Source organism: Halichoerus grypus, chromosome 3, assembly GCF_964656455.1.
Source record: "Halichoerus grypus chromosome 3, mHalGry1.hap1.1, whole genome shotgun sequence".
NCBI classification, from domain to species: Eukaryota; Metazoa; Chordata; class Mammalia; order Carnivora; family Phocidae; genus Halichoerus; species Halichoerus grypus.
The window spans coordinates 62,090,950-62,112,580 of record NC_135714.1 but is presented as its reverse complement, the minus strand read 5'-3'; the positions used below and the strand labels follow the sequence as shown (position 1 = coordinate 62,112,580).

Below are 21,631 nucleotides of genomic sequence, written 5' to 3'. Positions count from 1 at the left end.
TATAATTACCAGCATGCAGAATCTGAATTTTAAGGAAGACAATTTAATAGGATTTAAAATACAAGTTCAGACAGAGAAAATTTTATTTTCTTATTTTTGAAAGTGTTGTTGTGGGGCGCCTGGGTGGCTCAGTTAGTTAAGTGTTTGCCTTTGGCTCAGGTCATGATCCTGGAGTCCCAGGATGGAGTCCCGCATCAAGCTCCTTGCTCAAAAGGGAACCTGCTTCTCCCTCTGACCCTCACCCTGCTCGTGCTCTCTCTCTCTCAAATAAATAAATAAGATCTTAAAAAAAAAAAAAAAGTGTTGTTGTAAGATTTTCCAAGTGTTAAAATTCACTGTCAAGTATGAGGATTGAGAAATAACAAGACACCAAATGTAGAAATTATATACAGTTTTATAATTTTCTTTGTTGCTTCTTAATCCACTGAAAATAATTTCAAAATATAACATTGTTAGGCATCTTCTTTGTTACTTTCTTCGGTTTCTACTTCTTTAGGCAACAATGGCTTGATCTTTAGTAACAAACCTTCACTTGTTGAAGTACGAAGGAAAGCTCGTACCACGAAAGGTCCTGGAAACAAACACAAGAATCAACTTTTATTTTATTCCATAAACATATGAGCAAATAGAAACATACGACAAACCTTATAAAACTCATGTTATATTTTCCCCTTGAAAAGTACTGATATTACTGAACTAATACTTTGAATCATAAGGAATATCCTCTCATGTCTAGAGTAGAAGACAAACTAACTGTACTCTAGCATACTAGAGATTTATCCTTGAAACTACATATTCTGTAATAATTCATTTCTCTCTTCCAGAAGATGACCACCTAGAATTTATTTTACTGCAAAGCTGAAAGTGAAGGGAGCAGGTGATGATATTTACATTTGATGGCAATATTCTAAATATTTATTTGAAACAGCACTGATGCTATTTCTGTGTTACCAAACATTCAGTAAAATTCCCTAAAAATTAAAAAGCTTTAATGTTCTTTTTCATAAGAACAATTGAGGGACTTCATTTAAAATGGCAAAAAAAAAGATGGATAGTTCAAACGGCAGCATAAGAAGATCCTTAACTCACCTCCCACAGACACAGCAAATCTACAACTACATATGGAATAAAATCCTCGAAAAAGTCCTGAAGACCAGATGAGCAGCACATCCATAACAAAGGATAAAAGGGCTGCACTGAGACAGGCAGGAAAGTCAGAGACAACACTCTCTGAAAAAACCCCATCCCAGGCAAGGTGACTGACAATCAGGAAGGATTTCAAAAATACAGAACTTTTCCCTGAGGACCAAGGGTTTTGTCTCCCACACCAGGCACCCCAACCACTGTGTCCTGGACCAGAGAGATGAGCTCCCAAAATATATGGCTTTGAAAACCAACAGAGTGCATCCAGGAGAACCACAGAACTGGAAAGAACAGAGAATTTCTTAAAGGGCTCACACACAAACTCACTCACTCCACAACCTGGTGCAAAAGAAGCAGTTTGAAAAGCCTCTAGACCGTATGTGAAGGAAACCCCCTTATTAATCTTAAAGCAACTGCTGGAAAGTAGGAACCTGCTGAGACTCTCTCTGGGGATGAAAGTGCAGGTGGATGCCATTTTTGCAATCTCATTCAACCCTGCTAATGCCAGTGCTTGCAACAGCCATGCTGGCAATCCCACTCTAACCTGCTAATGCCACTGGGCATGCTCTGCACCCCCGTGCCACAGCCAAAGCACAGCTGGTGGGCAAGAGCCCCATGCACGACTACCTTGCTGTGCTGCAGCCAAACCACAACCAGCCAGGTGAGCAGCCCCACCCAAAAACTCAACCTTTTGCACAGCCAGCCAGGTGAGACCCCACCCCTGCTACCTCATTCCTACTGTGCCACAGACAGACAAGCACCCCACACCCATCCCACCAAACCCCCCACACAGCTGGCAGGTGTGTGAAGCCCACACAGGGGATGCCCCTTGAGCGTGTGGCTCCCTCCTACTTCTAAACCCCACAGAAAATCTTGTACACAGGGCCACTCCCTCAAGACTGGGAGAGGGAGCTATTTCAATACATAGAAACACACAGAATCAGGTCAAATTAGGAGATAGAGGAATATGTTCCAAATGAAAGAACAAAGCAAAACCTGAGAAAAAGACCTTAATGAAATGGAGATACATAATCTACCTGATAAAGAGATCAAAGTACTAATTGTCATAAAGATGCTTACTCGGGAGAAGAATGAACGAACACAAGGAGAACTTCAACAAAGAGAGAGAAAAATATGTGAAAGTACCAAACAAAAAAAAAAAGAAAGTACCAAACAAAAATCATTGAAGAATAGAGCTGAAGAATAAAATTACTGAACTGATAACTACACGGGAGGGGGTCAACAGCAGACTGGATGAAGAACAGATCAATAACCTGGAAGACACAGCAATGGACTCACCCAGACAGGGAAACAAAAAGAAAAATGAATTTTAAATAGTGAAAATAGCTTAAGGAACACATAGAACAACATCAAGCAGAATAACATTCTCATTATAGGGGTCCTGGAAGGAAAAGAAAGGGGCAGAAAACTTATACAAAGAAATAACTGAAAACCCTAACTTGAGGAAGGAAATCGACATCCAGATCCAAGAAGGTCAGAAAGTTCCAAATAAGATAAAACCAAAGAGATTTACACCAAGACATGTTATAGTTAAAATGTCAAAAGTTAAAGAGAAAATCTTAGGGTGCTTGGGTGGCTCAGTCGTTAAGCGTCTGCCTTCGGCTCAGGTCATGATCCCAGGGTCCTGGGATCAAGCCCTGCATCGGGGTCCCTGCTCAGCAGGAAGCCTGCTTCTCCCTCTCACACTCCCCCTGTTTGTGTTCCCTCTCTCACTGTGTCTCTCTCTGTAAAATAAATAAATAAAATCTTTAAAAAAAAAAAAGAGAGAGAGAATCCTAAAAGCAGTAGGAAAAAAACAACTTGACACATACAAAGGAAACCCCATAAAGCTAATAGCAAATTTTTCAGAAGGAACCTTGAAGGCCAAAAGTGACTGACGGGACATATTCAAGGTGTTTAAAGGACAGAAACTTACAACCAAGAATACTCTACGAAGAAGGTTATCATTCAAAATAGAAGGAGAGAGAGAGTTTTTCAGATAAGTAAAAGCTAAAGGAGTTCATGATCACTAAACCAACCTTACAAGAAATGTCAAAGGAACTTCTTTAAGCTGAAAGGAAATAGTACTAATAATAGTAAGAAAACATACTAAAGTAAAAATCTCACTGGAAAATATGTTGTAAAGGTAGTACATTTACTCACTTATAAAGCTAGCATAAAAGTCAAAGACAAAAGTGGCAAAACTAACTAAAACTATAATAATTAGTTAAGGGATACATAAAATGAAAAAAGTGTAAAATGTGACATAAAAACCATAAAATACAGAGGGTGCAATTAAAATGTAGGTTCTGGAATAAATTTCAATTAAGTTTTAAGCTACCAATTGAAAACAGACTGCTATATACATAGAATGGTATATGTGAACCTCATGGTAACCACAAAGAGAAAAACTTACCACAAATATAAAAAGAAAATGAGAAAGGAACCTAAACATAACACTAAAGGAAATTATCAAACCAGAAGAAAAGAGAGAAAGAGAAGAAACAAAGAGGAACAACAAAAACACTCAGAAAACAACAAAATGGCAATAACTACACACCTATCAATAATTACTTTAAATGTAAATGGACTAAATCCTCAATCAAAAGACAGTGGCTGAATGGATTTAAAAACAAAAACAAGGGATGCCTGGGTGGCTCAGTTGGTTAAGCATTTGCCTTCGGCTCAGGTCATGATCTCAGGGTTCTGGGATCGAGTTCCACATTACACTCCTTGCTCAGCGGGGAGCCTGCTTCTCTCTCTGCCTGCCACTCCCCCTGCTTGCGCTCTCTCTCTCTGACAAATAAGTAAAATCTTTAAAAACAAACAAACAAACAAACAAAAACAAGACTCATCTATACTCATCTTTATCCTGCCTACAAGAGACTCAGTTCAGAAGTGAGGACTGAGGGGTGCCTGGGTGGCTCAGTCCGTTAAGCGTCTGCCTTTGGCTCAGGTCATGATTCCAGAATCCTGGGATCAAGCCCCGCGTCAGGCTCCCTGTTAGCAGAGAGCCTGCTTCTCTCTCTCCCTCTGTTTGTGTGCTCTCTCTCTCTCTGTCAAGTAAATAAATAAAATCTAAAAATAAAAGTAAGGACTGAGAGTAAAGGGATGGAAAAAGATATTCCATGCAAATGGAAATAAACAAACACAAAGTTGGTGTAGCTGAACTTACCCAACAAAATAGATTTTAAAACAGATTGTAATAAAAGACAAAGAAGGGCATTACATAAAGATAAAAGAGTCAACCTGGCAAGAAGATATACCATGTATAAATATTTATGCACCCAACATAGGAGAACCAAAATACATAAAGCAAATATTAACAGACCTAGAGGAAGAGATTGACAGCAATAGTAGGGGATTTTAACGCTCCACTTACATCAATGGTTACATCACCTACACAGATAATCTATAAGGAAACATCACGCTTAAACAACACATTAGACCAGATGGACTTAATAGATTTATACAGAACATTCCATCCAAAACAGAACACACATTCTTGTCAAGTGCACATGGAACATTCTCCAGGACAGATCATGGGTTAGGCCACAAAACAACTCTCAGTAGACGAACCATGAGAGACTATGGACTCTGAGAAACAAACTGAGGGTTCTAGAGAGGAGAGGGGGTGGGGGGATGGGTTAGCCCGGTGATGGGTATGAAGGAGGGCACGTATTGCATGGAGCACTGGGTGTTATACACAAACAATGAATCATGGAACACTACATCAAAAACTAATGATGTAATGTATGGTGACTAACATAATAAAAAATAAAAATAAAAAAACCAACTCTCAGTAAATTTAAGACTGAAATCATATCAAGAATCTTTTCTGACCACAATGATATGAAACTAGAAATCAATTATAAGAAGAAGACTGGAAAAACCACATAAACACGGAGATTATTTTTTTTTTTTTTTTTTTTTTTTTTTTTAAAGATTTTATTTATTTATTTGAGAGAGAGAGAGAGAGAAAGCACATGAGGGGGGGGAGGGTCAGAGGGAGAAGCAGACTCCCTGCTGAGCAGGGAGCCCGATGCGGGACTCGATCCCGGGACTCCAGGATCATGACCTGAGCCGAAGGCAGTCGCTTAACCAACTGAGCCACCCAGGTGCCCCATAAACACGGAGATTAAATAACATGCTACAACAATGGGTCATCAAAGAAATAAAAGGAAAAATTTAAAAATACCTAGAGACATAAGAAAACAGAAATACAACATACAAAAATCTATGAGATGCATCAGAAGCGGTTTTAAGAGAGAATTTCATAGCAACACATGCCTACTTCAAAAACACAAGAAAAATCTCAAACAATTTAACTTTAAAACCTAAAGGAACTACAAAATGAGGAACAAATGAAACAAAGTTAGCAGAAGGAAAGAAATAATAAAGATCTGAGTGGAAATAAATGGAAAAAAAAGAAAGAAATGAAATAGACCTAAAAGGGCAATAGAAAAAATGAATGAAACTAAGAGCTGGTTCATTGAAAAGATTAACAAAATTGACAAACCATTAATTAGACTCACTAAGAAAAAAAAAGGGTGGCTCAAATAAATAAAATCAGAAATGAAAGAGAATTTTAACTGATACCACAGAAATACAAAGGATCGCAAGAGACTACTATGAACAATTATATGCCAACAAACTGGACAAGCTAGCAAAAATTATCAAATACCTAGAAACAAACAAACTTCCAAGACTGAATCAGGAAGAACAAAAAATCTGAACAGACTGATAATAGCAAAGAGACTGAATGAATCAGTAATCAAAAACTTCCCAACAAACAAAAATCCAAGACCAGATGGCTTGACTGGTGAATTCTAACAGACATTCAAGGAAGATTTAGTACCTAGCCCTCTTAAACTCTCCCAAAAAACTGAAGAGGACAGAATGCTTCCAAACTCATTTTATGAGGCCAGTATCATTACCCTGATACCAAAATTAGACAACACCACCACAAAAAAAAGAAGAAAATTACAGGTCAATAACCCTGATGAACACATATGCAAAAACCCTCAACAAAATATTAGCAAACCAAATTCAAATATACATTAAAAGAATCATACACCATGACTAAGTGGGATTTATTCCAGGGATGAAAGGATGTTGGTTCAACATGTGTACATCAATCAATGTGATACAGATTAACAAAATGAAAAATAAAAATATGATCACCTCAATAGATGCAGAAAAAGCATCTGACAAAAGTCACATCCATTTGCAATAAAAACTTTCAACAAAGCAGTTAAAGAGAGAACATACACACCTTAACATAATAAAGGTCATATACAAACCCACAATTAATATCATACTAAATGATGAAAAGCTGGAAGCTTTTCCTCTAAGATCAGGAACGAGACAAGGATGCCCACTCTCCCCACTATTACTCAACATAGCATTGGAATACCTAGTCACAGAATTAGGCAAGAAAGAAAAAAAAAAAGGGCACCCAAATAGGAAAGGAAGATGTAAAATTGTCCGTGTCTGCAGAAGACATGATATTATATATAAAAAAGATGAAGACTACACCAAAAAACTATTAGAACCAATAAAAAAATTCAGTAAAGTGGCAGGGTACAGAATCAATATACAAAAATCAATTGTTTCTATACACTAACAACAAATTACCAGAAAGAGAAATTAAGAAAACAATCCCATTTACAATTGCACTGAAGAGAATAAAATACCTAGGAATAAATCTAATAAAGAAGGTGAAAGATTAGTATACTGGACCCTGTAAGACAGTGATGAAAGAAACTGAAGATAATACAAAGAAATAGATATTCCATGCTCATGGATTAGAAGAATTAATATTGTTAGGATGTATATATTACCCAAAGCAATCTATAAATTCAAAGCGATCCCTATCAAAATTCCAATAGTATTCCTCATAGAAATAGAACAAATAATTCCAAAATTTGTATGGAACCACAAAAGACCCTGAATAGCCAAAGCAATCTTGAGAAAGAACAAAGAAAGAGATATCAAGCCTCCTGATTTTAAACTATACTACAAAGCTACAGTAATTAAAACAGTATGGTATTGACATAAAAAGACATATGGATTGATGGAACAGAATAGAGAGCCCAGAAATAAAACCATACATATATAGTCAATTAATCCACAACAAAGGAGGCAAGGATATACAATGGAGGAAGGACAGTCTCTTTAATAAATGGTGTTGGGAAAACTGAACAGCTACATGCAAAAGAGGGAAACCGAACCAATACCCCATACCACATACAAAAATTAACTCAAATAGATTAAAGACTTGAAAGTAAGACCTGAAACCATAAAACTCCTAGAAGAAAACACATTTGGTAAGCTCCTCAACATTGGTCTTAGCGGGGTTTTTTTTTGATGACTACAAAGGGCAAAAATAACAAAATAAACAAATGGGCCTACATCAAACTAAAAAGCTCTGAACAGCAAAGGAAACCATCAACAAAATCAAAAGGCAACCTGGTGAATAGAAGAAGGTATTTGCAAATCATATATCTAATAAGGAATTAATATCTAAAATTTGTAAAGAACTCACACAACTCAATAACCAAAAAAAATCCAATTTAAAATTGGGCACAGAATCTAAATAGACATTTTCTCAAAGACATACAAGTGGATAACAGGCACATGAAAAGAAGCTCAACATCATTAATCACCAGGGAAATGCAAATCAAAACCACAATGAGTTATCACCTCACACCTGTCAGAGTGGCTATTATCAAAAATAATGGTTGGCAAGGATGTGGAGAAAAAAAGAACCCTCATGCACTGTTAGTGGGAATGTAAATTAGGGCAGACACTGGAAAAGAGAATGAGGATTCCTCAAAAAATCACCAAGAGAATGACAATATGATCCAGCAATTCCACTTTTGGGTATATATTGGAAGAAAATGAACACACTAGTTTAAAAAGATACATGCACCCCTGTGTTCCTTGCAGCATATTTACAATAGCCAAGATATGGAAACAACCTAAGTGTCCATCCATACATGAATGAATAAAGATGTGGTGTACACACACACACACACGCGTGCGCGCGCACACGCACGCGCACACACAATGAAATACTACTCAGGCATCTTAAAAAATGAAATCTTACTATTTGTGACCGTAATGGACCTTGAGGATACTATGCTAAGTGAAATGAGTCAGAGAGAGAAAGACAAGTATCAGCGATTTCATTTTAAGTGAAATCTAAAATACAAAACAAACTAACAAAACCAAACCAAACTCAGTCTCATAGATACAGAGAACAGGGTGGTGGGTGCTGGGGGGAAGGGATTTGGGGGAGGGAACAAAATGGCTGAAGGGAATCAGGAGGTACAAACATTCAGTTATGAAATAAATAAGCCAAGGGGATATAATGTACAGCACAGGGAATAAAGTCAGTGTTATTGTATTAACTTTGTATGGTGACAGACGGTAACTAGACTTATGGTGGTGATCAATTGGCAATGTATACAAATGTTGAATTATTACATTGTACACTTGAAACTAAAAGAATATTGTATGTTAACTACACTGCAATTTAAAAAATGGCAAAAAGAGGACACACTGCTTTTAGAGATTTGCTGTCCATCATTTCATTCCTGCCATAGTCTCAGAAGATCCTATACTGAAATCAGTGCTCCATGGAATATAAGAATGCATACACATACAATTACTAAGTACCACGACCATATCTATGGCAGCAGAATTAACAAGTGAGGTATTTATTCACCAGTGTGCTAACTCCCAAAGAAGGTAAAAAATAGCTTAGGATTATGTTTTAATTACACACTTGGTTATAAAACTAAACCTGACAGAGTCCTATCATGTTAAGTCTATAAATGAAGAGTCTACTGAGTATAATGAACCCTTTTTGGGCTGCAACCGGCCAGGAGTGAAATTCGTCTGAGGAGAGAACATGCTTGGCACATAATGTGACAGTAAGGGTCTGGCTCTGTGTTCCCAGCCTATGAAACAGCTCCCACATCTCAATCAAGTTTCACTGCTCTCCATGAACCACCCTGTTTATAAGAAGTGACTCTCATGACATGATTAAAAACTTTGTTCTTTTTTAAAAATAAGTAAGATTAAAAAAGACAATTGCTAGTTCCAGTGATAAAGTAAATCATCTAGCCAAAAAATATTTCATAAATGATTTTAGTTTTTTTTTTTTTAAGATTTTTTATTTATTTATTTGACAGAGAGAGACACAGCGAGAGAGGGAACACAAGCAGGGGGAGTGGGAGAGAGAGAAGCAGGCCCCCCGCCGAGCAGGGAGCCCGATGCAGGGCTCGATCCCAGAACCCTGGGATCACGACCTGAGCCGAAGGCAGACGCTCAACGACTGAGCCACCCAGGCGCCCCTGATTTTAGTTTCTATTTAACACCATTGCAAGTTTAAGGCAATCAGTTACAGCTTTCTTTCAACGTTTATTACATTTAATGGTAGAAATAATGGAATTTACAAAGATTTCAGGATGTATTCCTTATTCATGTTAAAGAGGTCTCCTCTCCAAACAACTACAACTTGTTAATAAGGGGATTAGGAATCCTTTGGATAGTTAAATTTTATTTATTTAATCCCTGAAAATATTGCTGCTATTGGATATTGTACTTGCTATTAACTTGATTGTTTTCTTAATATTTTACATTTTTAAAGAATCCCAGAGCTCTAGGGAAGTGTACCCCAGCAAATCACTTACCCAAACTGAGTGGTCTGTGTTTACAAACTTCACTGATGACTGCTTGCAGATTCGCAGCTATCTGGTTACTTAGCATATCCAGCTGAAATGAAAGGATATATAACAATAATGTGAAAATGAGAAGATAATACAACTTCTGGTAACTGTACAAGTATTTATTTTAGTGTTTTTCAAATATTCAACTAATGCAAACTATCTATAAGGAGACATTACTGTGAAAGAAAAAAACTTCTGTAACTCTTCTTTTAGAATGCTACATTCACATGTCTTTACATGTCAAGACTTAATTATCTTACGGAACATGTCTTAGTAAAGTATTTTGAAGTTGCTCTACTTGAGATTCCTTGATTTCCAAGTATTTTCCCCAAAGCACATCCTGAGGCAGAATACACCATCCCCTGATCCCTACACCCAAGGTTTTAGGGATATTTTCTTGAAGTTTTTTGTTGATTTACTTTTATTTTTTATTATTTTTTTTTAAGATTTTATTTATTTGAGAGAGAGCACAAGCAAGGGGAGTTGGGCGACAGGGACAAGCAGACTCCATGCTGAGAGCAGAGCCTGACGTGGTGCCCAGAGATCATGACCTGAGTGGAAGTTAGACACTTAACCGACTGAGCCACTCAGGCACCTGTTATTGATTTACTTTTAAAGGAAACTAAGAAAATGCTTAGAAATTCATGCTTTCAGGAGTACAAAATAAGACTACTTAACCACACACATTCACACAACACATATCTGATACAGAGACATTTTCAGGATGCTATGGTAACACTCTATGCAATAACAAATATCCTGCTATTCAATGAAAATTATAGTAAGTAAATATATAGTGAACAAGCCCTATTCATAAAACCTAGCTCAGAACTTTGGAAAGTGCTTATGTTTATCATTCAAATTCAATGCATGTTACTCTTCTAAAATATACCAGTTAAAATCAGTTATATCACATCCCAATGTTTAAAGGATTTTACACTTTGCCAAACGAATCAATTTTTTAAAAATTCATGTAAAATAGCGCAACTGGCAAAAAAAAAAAAAAAATCACATGGTAATAGTTCAAGTTCAAGCAAGGTTTCTATTTTCCAGGGACTCTGAGACCCCTGTGACAAATGTGCTCTGTAAGCATGAAGAGAATTCCTCATGAAAAAAAAATATTCTCATCATCACCAGACAACATTTGACACTCACTTGGACATGATGCAATATCAAACCCTAAATGAGAAGGTTTGGACATTATTGGAGGAATTTTCACTTAAGCCAATCCATAAGTGGGAGTTCTGAGAGAAAAAAAAAAAAATCAAGCAATGCTTAATTCACCTTCTTAAGTCCAGAGAACTTACAGCTTTAATCAAGTAGTTCACTGGCAGGAAAAGCACCTGCTATGTTAAAAAACAAAACAAAACAAAGTAAAACAAAAACTAATGGTATCAACATGTGTCTCCATTCATTCCTCTCTTAATTCTCCACATTAATCAAATTGTCCTTCTTTCTATTATCAACTGAAGTAACCACCATAGCCCTAGAAGTTCCTTCACCCTTTGTTAAAGACCTATAGCTACCTTAAATTTGGGAAAGTAATAGATACAAGAAAAAGCAAGATGTCCAACATATGCTTTTCCTATTTACAATTAAGTTATGCTCTACACTGTTATACTATAATATACTGAACTAATATATCAAACAATACTTTTGTGGACTTATACTGCTTACAGTTAGCTAAAATAAGATGCTAAACACATGCAACATATACTTCCTCTGTGACTTTCATTATTAGGATGACTTCAAGGATTTCATTAAGTTCTAAAATATATAAAAATGTCTTCGAACACAGTTTACATTTTTGTCCAAATTTTAGCACCTCTAATCTTTAGTACTGTGTCCCCTGTTGAATTTTAAAATATTTATAACCGTAGTACTTCATTTTACCTTTTTTTAGATATTATATAAAATTATGAAAAATCTATATATTTTATGGTTTATCTAAACCATAAAATGTGATTACTTAATTGGCTACTGATGTTAATTATGGTCAAAAAAAGTATGCATGCATGAATTTTATCAAAATTTGCATAGGAAATGTATTTGGGCTGAAAATAACCTAGAGATAACTCAGGAAAGCAACATTTGCTTGCTTCTCTACCTCTATCTCAGTTACTCTGCACTTCATGGTGCTCTCATGCAATAACAATTTGTAATCTTACAAAGGTAAGGATGGACCATTTTGAGATGATTTATTATCTGTTAGATTCTCAGTATCAAAGCATAAGACTTGGTACACCAAAGGAAAAAAAAAAAACTGGGATTGGTGGACCCTGAACTACAGTAACCATCATATTTGCACATGTGCATACATGTGCATTTGAGTATCTAATTACAGTACAATTACATCTAATGGAGTATCTAGTTACAATACTATTTATGTTTAGCCAAAGTGACTGCCCACTACAGGACAAGATAGTTATTCCTCATTCTGTAGCAGATATGGTTTCAAGAAAAGACTATCTTACTGAATCTTACCTTCTGCTTAACATCTTTTATTATGTCAGAAATAATTCCCTAAATGAATACCTACCGCTTACAATGATGTGGGCGGAACTGGAGGGTATTATGCTAAGTGAAATAAGTCAATCAGAGAAAGACAAGTATCATATGGTTTCACTCAGATGTGGAATATAAGAAATAGTGCAGAGGATCATAGGGGAAGGGAGGGAAAACTGAATGAGAAGAAATCAGAGAGGGAGACAAACCATGAGGGACTCCTGCCTCTGGGAAACAAATTGTGGGTTGTGAGAGGGGGGGTGGGAGGGGGGATGAGGCAACTGGGTGATGAGCATTAAGGAGGGCACGTGATGTGATGAGCACTGGGTGTTATACGCAACTGATGAATTATTGAACACTACTTGTGAAACTAATGATGTACTATATGTTGGCTAATTGAATTTAAATTAAAAAAAAAGAAAAAAGAAAGAATGCCCTAAACAGACTAGATGGATGACTTACCAAAGATGTCTGGGTGGAGGCTCAGTGGATACAGATGAACTCTGTCTCTCTTCACTTTAACTCTCAGATTTTCCTCTTTCCATGCAATTCCTAACCTTTGTCTTCAGTTTTTACAATTATGAGAAAACTAAAAGTTAGTGGTTCCTGACCATTTTTTCATCCCCTTGAGATGCTGATGTATGCAAAGAAAATTGTAGTCATGAGTGTCTAACACAAGGATTCTTTTTTTATCCCAAGTTTTTATTTAAATTCCAGTTAGTTAATATACAGTGTAATACTAGTTTCAGGTGTAAAATTTAGTGATTCATCACTTACATGCAATACCCAGTGCTCGTCTCAATAAGTGCCCTCCTTAATCCCCATCACCCATTTAACCCATCCCCCCCACCCACCTGCTCTCCAGCAATCCTCAATTTGTTCTCTATAGTTAAGAGTCTGTAGGGGCATCTGGGTGGCACAGTTTGTTAAGTATCCAACTCTTGGTTTCAGCTCAGGTGTGATCTTGGGGTTGTGAGACTGAGCCCTGCATTGGGCTCCAAGTTCAGTACGGAGTCTGCTTGAGATTTTTCTCTCTCTCTCTCCCTTTGCCCCTCCTGCTTTGTTCTCTCTCTCTAAATCTTTTTTTTAAAGAGTCTATTTTCTGGTTTGCCTCTTTTTCTACTCCTATGTTCATCTGTTTGTTTCTTAAATTCCACATGAGTGAAATCATGTTATTTGTCTTTCTCTGATTTATCTCACTTAACATAATACTATTCTCTAGCTCCATCTATGTCATTGCAAATGGCAAGATTTCATTCTTTTTTATGGCTGAGTAATATTCCATTATATATATTTACCATACCTTCTTTATCCATTCATCAGTCGATGGACATTTGGCCTCTTTCCATAATTCGGCTGTTGTTGATAATGCTCCTATGAACATTAGGATGCATGTATCCTTTTGAATCTGTATCTCTGTATCCTTTGAGTAAATACCTAGTAGTGCAATGCTGGATGGTAGAGTAGTTCTATTTTCAACTTTCTGAGGAACCACCATACTGTTTTCCAGAGTAGCTGCACCAGTTCGCATTCCCACCAACAGTGTAGGAGGGTTCCCCTTTCTCCACATACTTGCCAACATCTGTTGTTTCTTGTCTTATGAATTTTAGCCATTCTGATAGATGTGAGGTGATATTGTGGTTTTGATTGGTATTTCCCTGATGATGAGTGATGCTGAGCATCTTCTCATGTGTCTGTTAGCCATCTCTATGTCGTCTTTGGAGAAATGTCTATTCGTGTCTTCTGCCCATTTTTTAACTGGAGTATTTGTTTTTTGGGTGTTGAGTTTTATAAGTTCTTTATATATTTTGGATATTAACCCATTATCAGATATGTCACTTGCAAATATCTTCTCCCATTCTGAAGGTTGCCTTTTAGTTTTGTCTTTTCCTTCACTGCGCAGAAGCTTTTTATCTTGAAAAAGGCCCAAGAGTTTATTTTTGCTTTTGTTTCCCTTGCCTCAGGAGATGTATTAGATCCCTGGCCATGACCTTTTCTTGTTCTTTCTTTTGAGATGAATTCCTCCGTCTTGGCATCTTGTCTAGGTTTCTGTCTTCTGGGTGTTAGGATAGTCTGTTAATGTTTCCTGAACCTGAGAGTAATACTGTCCAGGGCCTGGTGCTTCGGGAAGTGTCTCTGGTGTGTGCTGCGTGCACCCTGCTGCTGTGTTTTGGCTGCTCTATCCCTCAGGTCAGGCCTCTGCAGAATTTCTCCTTGCCTGCAGTGGGGAGTGTTTGGACCTTGACCAGAGTGTGGTGAGTTTTAATGAGGTATGCTCTGGTCAACTTGCTAAAAGAGACCTGATGCTATTTCCACTAGAACTGAAGCTTTGCAGAACTCTGGTCAGCAGACATGGTATATGTGGGGGTTTGTGCTGGTCTTCTGGGGGAAGGGCCCGCTGCCCTGGTCATTAGGCACACTTGCCCTAGAACAGTACCAGTGGAGCATGGAGGTGGTGGCCGGGGGGGGGGGGGGGGGAACATTTGGTGTAAGCAGGTTATGCAGCCAGTGTTGGCACTGTGCTGTTTCCTGAAGTTGGTTTATGCCAAGGGGCAGGGGAAGGAAATGGCACCAGCCTGCTCCTTTGTCCCTGGAGAGAGGAGTCTGTACTTGCTGCTCTCAGCGAAGCACTTTCGGAAGAGTGAATAATTCCCCTCGTGTGTCACAGGCATTTTTCAGATCACTGATTTCACACTGCCTGCCTCTGGACTGCTGGCCTGCCTGGAGCAGCACAGCACATCTTGGGCTCCAATCTAATCAGGCCTGCTGACTTTTAAAATTCCAAACTTCAGAGACTGGTGTGGCGGGGACCTGCGCTGGTCTTCTGGGAAAGGGTCTCACTGTGCTGGGACTGATGCAGGTTTGTCCAGAAGAGCAGTGGCACCAGACTGCAGGGGCATGGGATTTGGAGCAAGCAGGCTAAACAGGGGTGTCCCAGTTAGCTGCCCTCAGCAGGTGTCTCTACACCTCTGCTGAGGGGCGGGGGAGGGAAATGGCACCCACCAGTTCTTTTGTCCATAGAGAGGCCATGCCGCCTCTCATGGATGCGCCTCAAAAAGTACAAAGTCCCTCCCCACACCCCTAAGGCGATTCTCAGATAGCCTAATTCTCAGACAGTCTGCACCAGAGCTGTTTGCCTGCCGCCACTCCAGAAGTAGAACAGTATCCTCAGGTCTCTATCACAGCCCAGCCGGGGAACCTCTGAAACTCCAGTCTTTGAGCCCCGCGAGTTGCAAAAACTCACAAAATTCAGCCCTTCTCCTTTTCCCAGACAATGGCTTTGGGGAAGTGTTCTCCCTGTGCTTATCCATGTGCTCCACTCTCTCTTGCCTTTCTCTGCGACCAGCGCTCCGTTCCCTCCCCTGCACCTGCAATCCATGTCTCCCCCAAACCACATCTCAGCACTTTCTACCCTCCTTGAAGTGGCCTCTTCTCTCCCTCCAGCTGTGCAGTTTGTTCTATCAGTCCTCACATTGATTTCCTGAGTACTCAGAATGATTTAATAGTTATCTAGCTGTGTTCGAGGGGCAAGGCAAGCCTAGGGTCCTCCTCCTACACCACCATTTTAGCTAACCTAAGGCAATGATTCTTAAACTTTTTTTAAGTTATCAAAACTCACTCCAGAAAACTGCACATAGGCACACAAAAAAATTAGCCTATGCTTTCAGGGTCTTCATGGATTCTCTGATTAAAAGAAAGGGGAAGAGAGAAGAAAGGCTTCTGAGGAAAGTGTGTCAGTTAAAAGGGATCTCTAGTCACACTTGGAGAACTGCTAGACAAAAGGTTAAGTCTTAAAATATTTTGGAGGACTAAGGACTACAGTGTAGAAAAAGGATTTGACTTAATTATTTACCTTTTACAGGGGAATAAAACTAAGAAACAAACAAACGACAACAACAAGCAACATTCACATGATTTTTTAACAATCACATGATCCTCCCCAAAGTGGTCAGCTGCTGTCACTGAAATGTTCTGATAGCCCATAGATGAATGAGCATCTCTAACTGGAAACTGGAGAGAGGACTGCTCCTTTGGCAAGCACCTGTTAGAACATCTGATCTCCAAAATCTCTTCCAAATGCAATGTTCTAAGATTAAATAAAGGATGGCCTGGCATACAGTTTCTGCAGATGGGCCAATGGTCTTAATCACCATGACTCCTAAGAGTCACAACCAAGAAAAGGGAAGATAATCTGTGTGCCTCCCACACAACATTAAGGAAAGTAATAAGAATAATTGATTGAATGAGCAGCTCTATTTATCGAGTAAATACTCTGTGCCAAGCTCTATTCTAAGCATTATGTAAATATTCTCATTCATTTCTCCCAAGAATCCTTTGAGATAGGAACTACTGCAATTCCTTTTTTACCATTAGAAACTGAGACTTGGAAAACTTTGTAACCTATCCAAGGGCACACACCCCTGGTAAAGAGCAGCTCAGCAGCTGTGTGCATGAGCTCTAACTAAAGGCAGAGAAATCTAACCCTGGACACAGTTTTTAAGTGTTGGTAACCCTTATGAAAAATGAAGTATCAGTTGCCTGGAAAACACAAATGAGTTTGTTATAAACATAGGGTAGAAAAAGAGGAAACTAAGTGAAATGCTTAATGGAAAAGAAGATGCATTTAGGTGGGAAAAATATGAATTTTTCTCTCTACCAAATGAATCCTTTACTACCTTCCAAGCTTTTAGGTGGCAACACCATATAATTCAGCAACCCTTTTTTGGCTCCCACTCTATCCATCATCATGCTGGGAACTAGGAACAAAAGATGAATAAGATACAAACTTTGTCCTCAAGAAACTTACAAACTGGTAACTAAAATACAACATCACAGGTGCCCCTCTAACTATATGAACAACGTAGCACCAAGGCACAGAGGAAGAAGTGACTGACTTTGACAGAGAAGGCTACCCAAAGAAGGGGACATGTGAGTCTTAAAGATTAACTGAGTCTTAAAGGATGAAGAATTTTCAGGGACAATGAGGATCTTCTAGGCAGAAGGTGTAGCATGAGAGATAATGTGATAACAAGGTAGGACAGGTGACCATAACGTGGCTCACTATACCTAGGCCCAGCGTTGCAAACTCCAATGCCTACAGTGGCCAGAGCAGGTAATGTGTAAGGACTGAGGAGGACTAGGTTTGGGTGCAATATGGCTACAACACCTGGGTGACGCAGGCCGCGCGGAAGCGGACGGCACCACTCCATCTGGGGGAGGCAGGAAGCTACTCAGCACTAACAGACTGTTACACTGGGGGCTGTGGGGCCAGGGTTAACAGAATTCCTGACTTGTCAAGAACTAGAAATCTGAATTTCTTTGTGGTATCATCTAGTTTTTAAATGCTGATTCAAGAAAACAAAACAAAACCACTATATGGACCCAATAAGTATGGGGACCAAATTCAGCCTGTACGCTGCCAATCTTCAGCCTGAATCACTGAAAATAGCAAGAAATACTGAATTTGAACTTGACATAGTGATTGGAGACTACAGAAAGATTTGAATGTAAAGCTAAAGATTTTATTTAGAACTGCAAGCAGTCAGAAACTAATGTTTCTCAGCAAATGGTATATCTGATCTAGGTTTTAGGAAGAATTCCACAGGAAGGAGGTAAAACAGGAACTGGCAAACTTTCTCTATAAATGGTCAGACAGCAAGTATTTTGGGCTTTGCAGGCCAGTCTGTGTTGCAACTACCCAACTCTGCCCTTTTTAGCACGAAAGAAGGACAATACATGAACGAATGAGCACAACTGTGTTCCAATGAAACTCGCCTTACAAAACAGGTAAAGAGCTAGAAATGGTTCACAGGCCAGCTTGCAGACCTCTGGTGTGGAAGACAGACTGAAGGATGTTTGAGGAAGTGAATGGGCAAAAACAACCACTAATTTTTGCCAGATCAAAAAAGATTTTTGTTTTGTTAACAGAAAGCTTTGTTAGGTGCTGAGAGACTTTTACTATGTATCTACCTACTACGCAGATGAAGCAAGAAAAAAAATGTTTTGTCAGGCTAAGTATTGCATTGCCATTTAAAGTAACAGGAGGAAAAATGTTTAGCAACTGTTTTAACAGCTGTCCTAAGCTTAGATATGTGTTTGGAAGAAGATGTTGTATGGGGCTTTTCTGGAAGCTTCTTCAGGACTGATGATTAGGTCCTAAATCTGAAAGCAAAAAAAGGCACGTAGTACCCTATACTCTAAAGAAAGATGCCAACAATTAAAGGAGCCAAAAAGGTCCTATTATAATCAACATCCACCTGAGTAGAAGCAGGCCGAGTGAGGAGGCAAGGCTTCAAGCAGCTACTCTGCAGAGATAGGGGGCACCTGTCAGGAGGGGAGACTAGCTGGCTGAACATGTGCTATGAAGGACATCAAGCCAATAAAGGGCTAGCCAGAGAAGTAGCAATAATCAATGTGGGGACAAGACATATAGGTAGGTAAGCAGGGGCATGTGCCTCTTCTCCCTTATTCCCTTCATCAGGCCTCTAACCCCAGAGGAGTCAAGCCTGGGAAGGCGACTGGGGCAAGGTATTTCAGAACTGCATCAAGTCATTGTAGCACTCTTCATGTCTACAGTGGGAGGAGGTGGGAGTGAAAACTTAATAAAGCCCTCCTCACTTTAGATCACATGGGCCATAAAAGCCTGGTTCCAAACTGGGCAAGAGAAATCTCTGCCTAGGAACTAGATCAGACTGCACTTTTAATTACTGGCAGTCACTGGAATTGTGAGATCTATCTCACATGCCATAGAAGGGAACAGAGAAAGGAAAAAGTACACGTGGCACAGCGAGAATCAGAGAGCGGAGAAAACCATTCCATGTTTGGATCCCACTAAATTCAGACTTTTCAATAAAGAGTTACACATTTATATACAGAACTGTATTTCTGTACATATGAAAGACATGCACTTATGCTCACAGGAATGATATATATGATAAGAGATACCAGAAACAGTCTAAATGCCCAAGAAAAGGAATAAGGCTGAATATATTATGAGATATCTACATGACATTACAATATAGCTATTAAAATTATATCTTGCAAGAATTTTAGTAATTTGGAAAAGTATTCAAGAAACAGTATTTAAGGAAAAAGAGAATACAAGTTAATATATAGTATGATAGCAACGTTACCAAACGCAATCTCTGAATGAATTTTATATTCTTATGCTATTTAATATTTTTCAAATATTTTATTATGTACTTGTTAATAAAAAAATTAGTTTCAGTTTAGCATTTAAAATTACAAAACCAGGCCTTTATGATGCTACAAATTACAAGGCATACTTTACTTCTTCATGTTTTTTTGAAATGAGACTCATTCATAGTGATAGTGGAGGAAAGAGCGAAACCCCCACCCTCACCACCACCACAGCTGCAACAGGCTAATTATGTTGTTACAGCTTAGATAATTTTTAATTATATTTTTAAGATTAAAAGGCAGTTACATTGGCCTTTTTTAGGTGTACAGTTCCATGAATTTTAACTCACACATACATTTGAGGAACCACCACCATAACATATGATAAACAACCAAAAAACCTTCATCTGATCTCTCATAGCCACTCCTAACCCTTGCAACCCGTGGTGTCACTAGAGCGTTGTCCTCCCAAAAATGTCGTACAAATGGAGTAACAGTATGTAACCTTTTTTTCTTTCCTTTGTAATTTCTTTAAAAGTGTGGTAGGTAAAATATACACAGCATAAAATTTACCATTTTAACTGTTTTGAAGTATGCGGTTCAGTGGCATTAAGTACATTCTCGTGGTTGTGCTACTCTCAACACCATCCATCTCCAGAACTTCTTCCATCTTCCTCGTCTAAAACCGTACCCGTTCAACGCTAGTTCTCCGTTCTCCCCTGCCCCCAGGCCCTGGCAACCACCATTCTGTTGTCTGTCTCTATGAAAATGACTGCTCCAGGTACCTCAAACAAGTGGAATCATAAGAGTATTTATCCTTTGTCAACTGGTTTACTTCATTTAGCATGTCTTCAAGGTTCATACATGTTATATATAGCATGTGTCAGAATTTCCTTCCTTTTTAAGACTGAATAATATTCCATTGTACATACAGGCATACCTCGTTTCCTTGAGCTTCACTTTATTGTACTTCACAGATAACTGTGTTTTTCACAAATTGAAGGTTTGTGGCAACCTTCTATCGAACAAGTCTACCGGCACCATTTTCCCAACAGCATTTGCTCAATTCATATCTCTGTCATATTTTGGTAATTCTCACAATATTTCAAACTTTTTCACTATTATATTTGTTACAGAGTCAATCGATACAGGGAACTTCACTGCTGACTGATTTTAAGAAATTTCCACAGCCACCTCACCTTTAGCAAGCACTGCCCTGATCAGTCAGCAGCCATCAACATCAAGGCAAGACCCTCCATCAGCAAAAAGATTACAACTCACTGAAAGCTCAGATGATGGCTAGGATTTCTTAGCAATAAAATAATTTTTAATTAAGGTATGCACATTGTTCTCTTAGACATAATACTACTTCACACTTTAAAGGACTACTGTATAATATAAACATAAACTTTTATATGCAGTAGGAAACCAAAAAATTCATTTGACTCACTTGATTGCAGTATTTACTTTACTGCAGTGGTCTAGAACTGAACCTGCAGTATCGCCAAAGTACGCCTGAATATACATTTTGTTTATCCATTCATCTGTCATGGACAATTGGGGTACTTCCACTTTTTGGCTATTTGAATAATGTTGCTATGAACATGGCTGTACATACACCTGTTTGAGTTCCTGCTTTCAATTCTTTGGGGTATATTATCTATAACTAGAATCTATGGATCTATGGTAATTCTATATTTAATTTTTTGAGGAACTGTCATGTCATTTCCCACAGCAACTGCACCATTTTATATCCCCACCACCAATGCACAAGGGTCCCAATTTCTCTGTATCCTCGCCAACACTTATTTCTGGGTTTTTTTTTTTATAATAGCCATCCCAGTAAGTATGAAGCAGTATCTCATTTTGGTTTTAATTTGCATTTTCCTGTTGGCTAATGATGCTCAGCCTCTTTTCATGTCTTTATTGGCCATTTGTATATCTTATTTGAGAAATGTGTATTGAGATCCTTTGCTCATTTTTGAATTATTTATCACTTTATTATTGAGTTACAGTGGTCCCCCCACTAACGTTCCAAGACCCCCAGTGGATGCCTGAAACTGCAGATAGTACCAAACCTCTATACTATGTTTTCTCCTATACAT

At 38.4% G+C, this 21,631-nt stretch overlaps 1 protein-coding gene across 2 annotated transcripts in view; it reads right to left on the bottom strand.

Annotated features, from left to right (window-relative positions):
* Positions 1 to 376: 376 nt before the first annotated feature.
* Positions 377 to 21,631, bottom strand: part of MRPL1 (mitochondrial ribosomal protein L1) — a 92,687-nt gene continuing 71,432 nt past the window's right edge. For both annotated transcript variants that reach the window (XM_036104731.2, XM_078068822.1), the window contains exons 8-9: positions 9,846 to 9,927; positions 377 to 571 (exon numbers count right to left, since the gene is read on the bottom strand). In XM_036104731.2, coding sequence (XP_035960624.2) covers positions 453 to 571; positions 9,846 to 9,927 — 201 coding nt within the window. In that variant the 3' untranslated portion in view covers positions 377 to 452. The remainder of the gene's footprint in view (positions 572 to 9,845; positions 9,928 to 21,631) is intronic.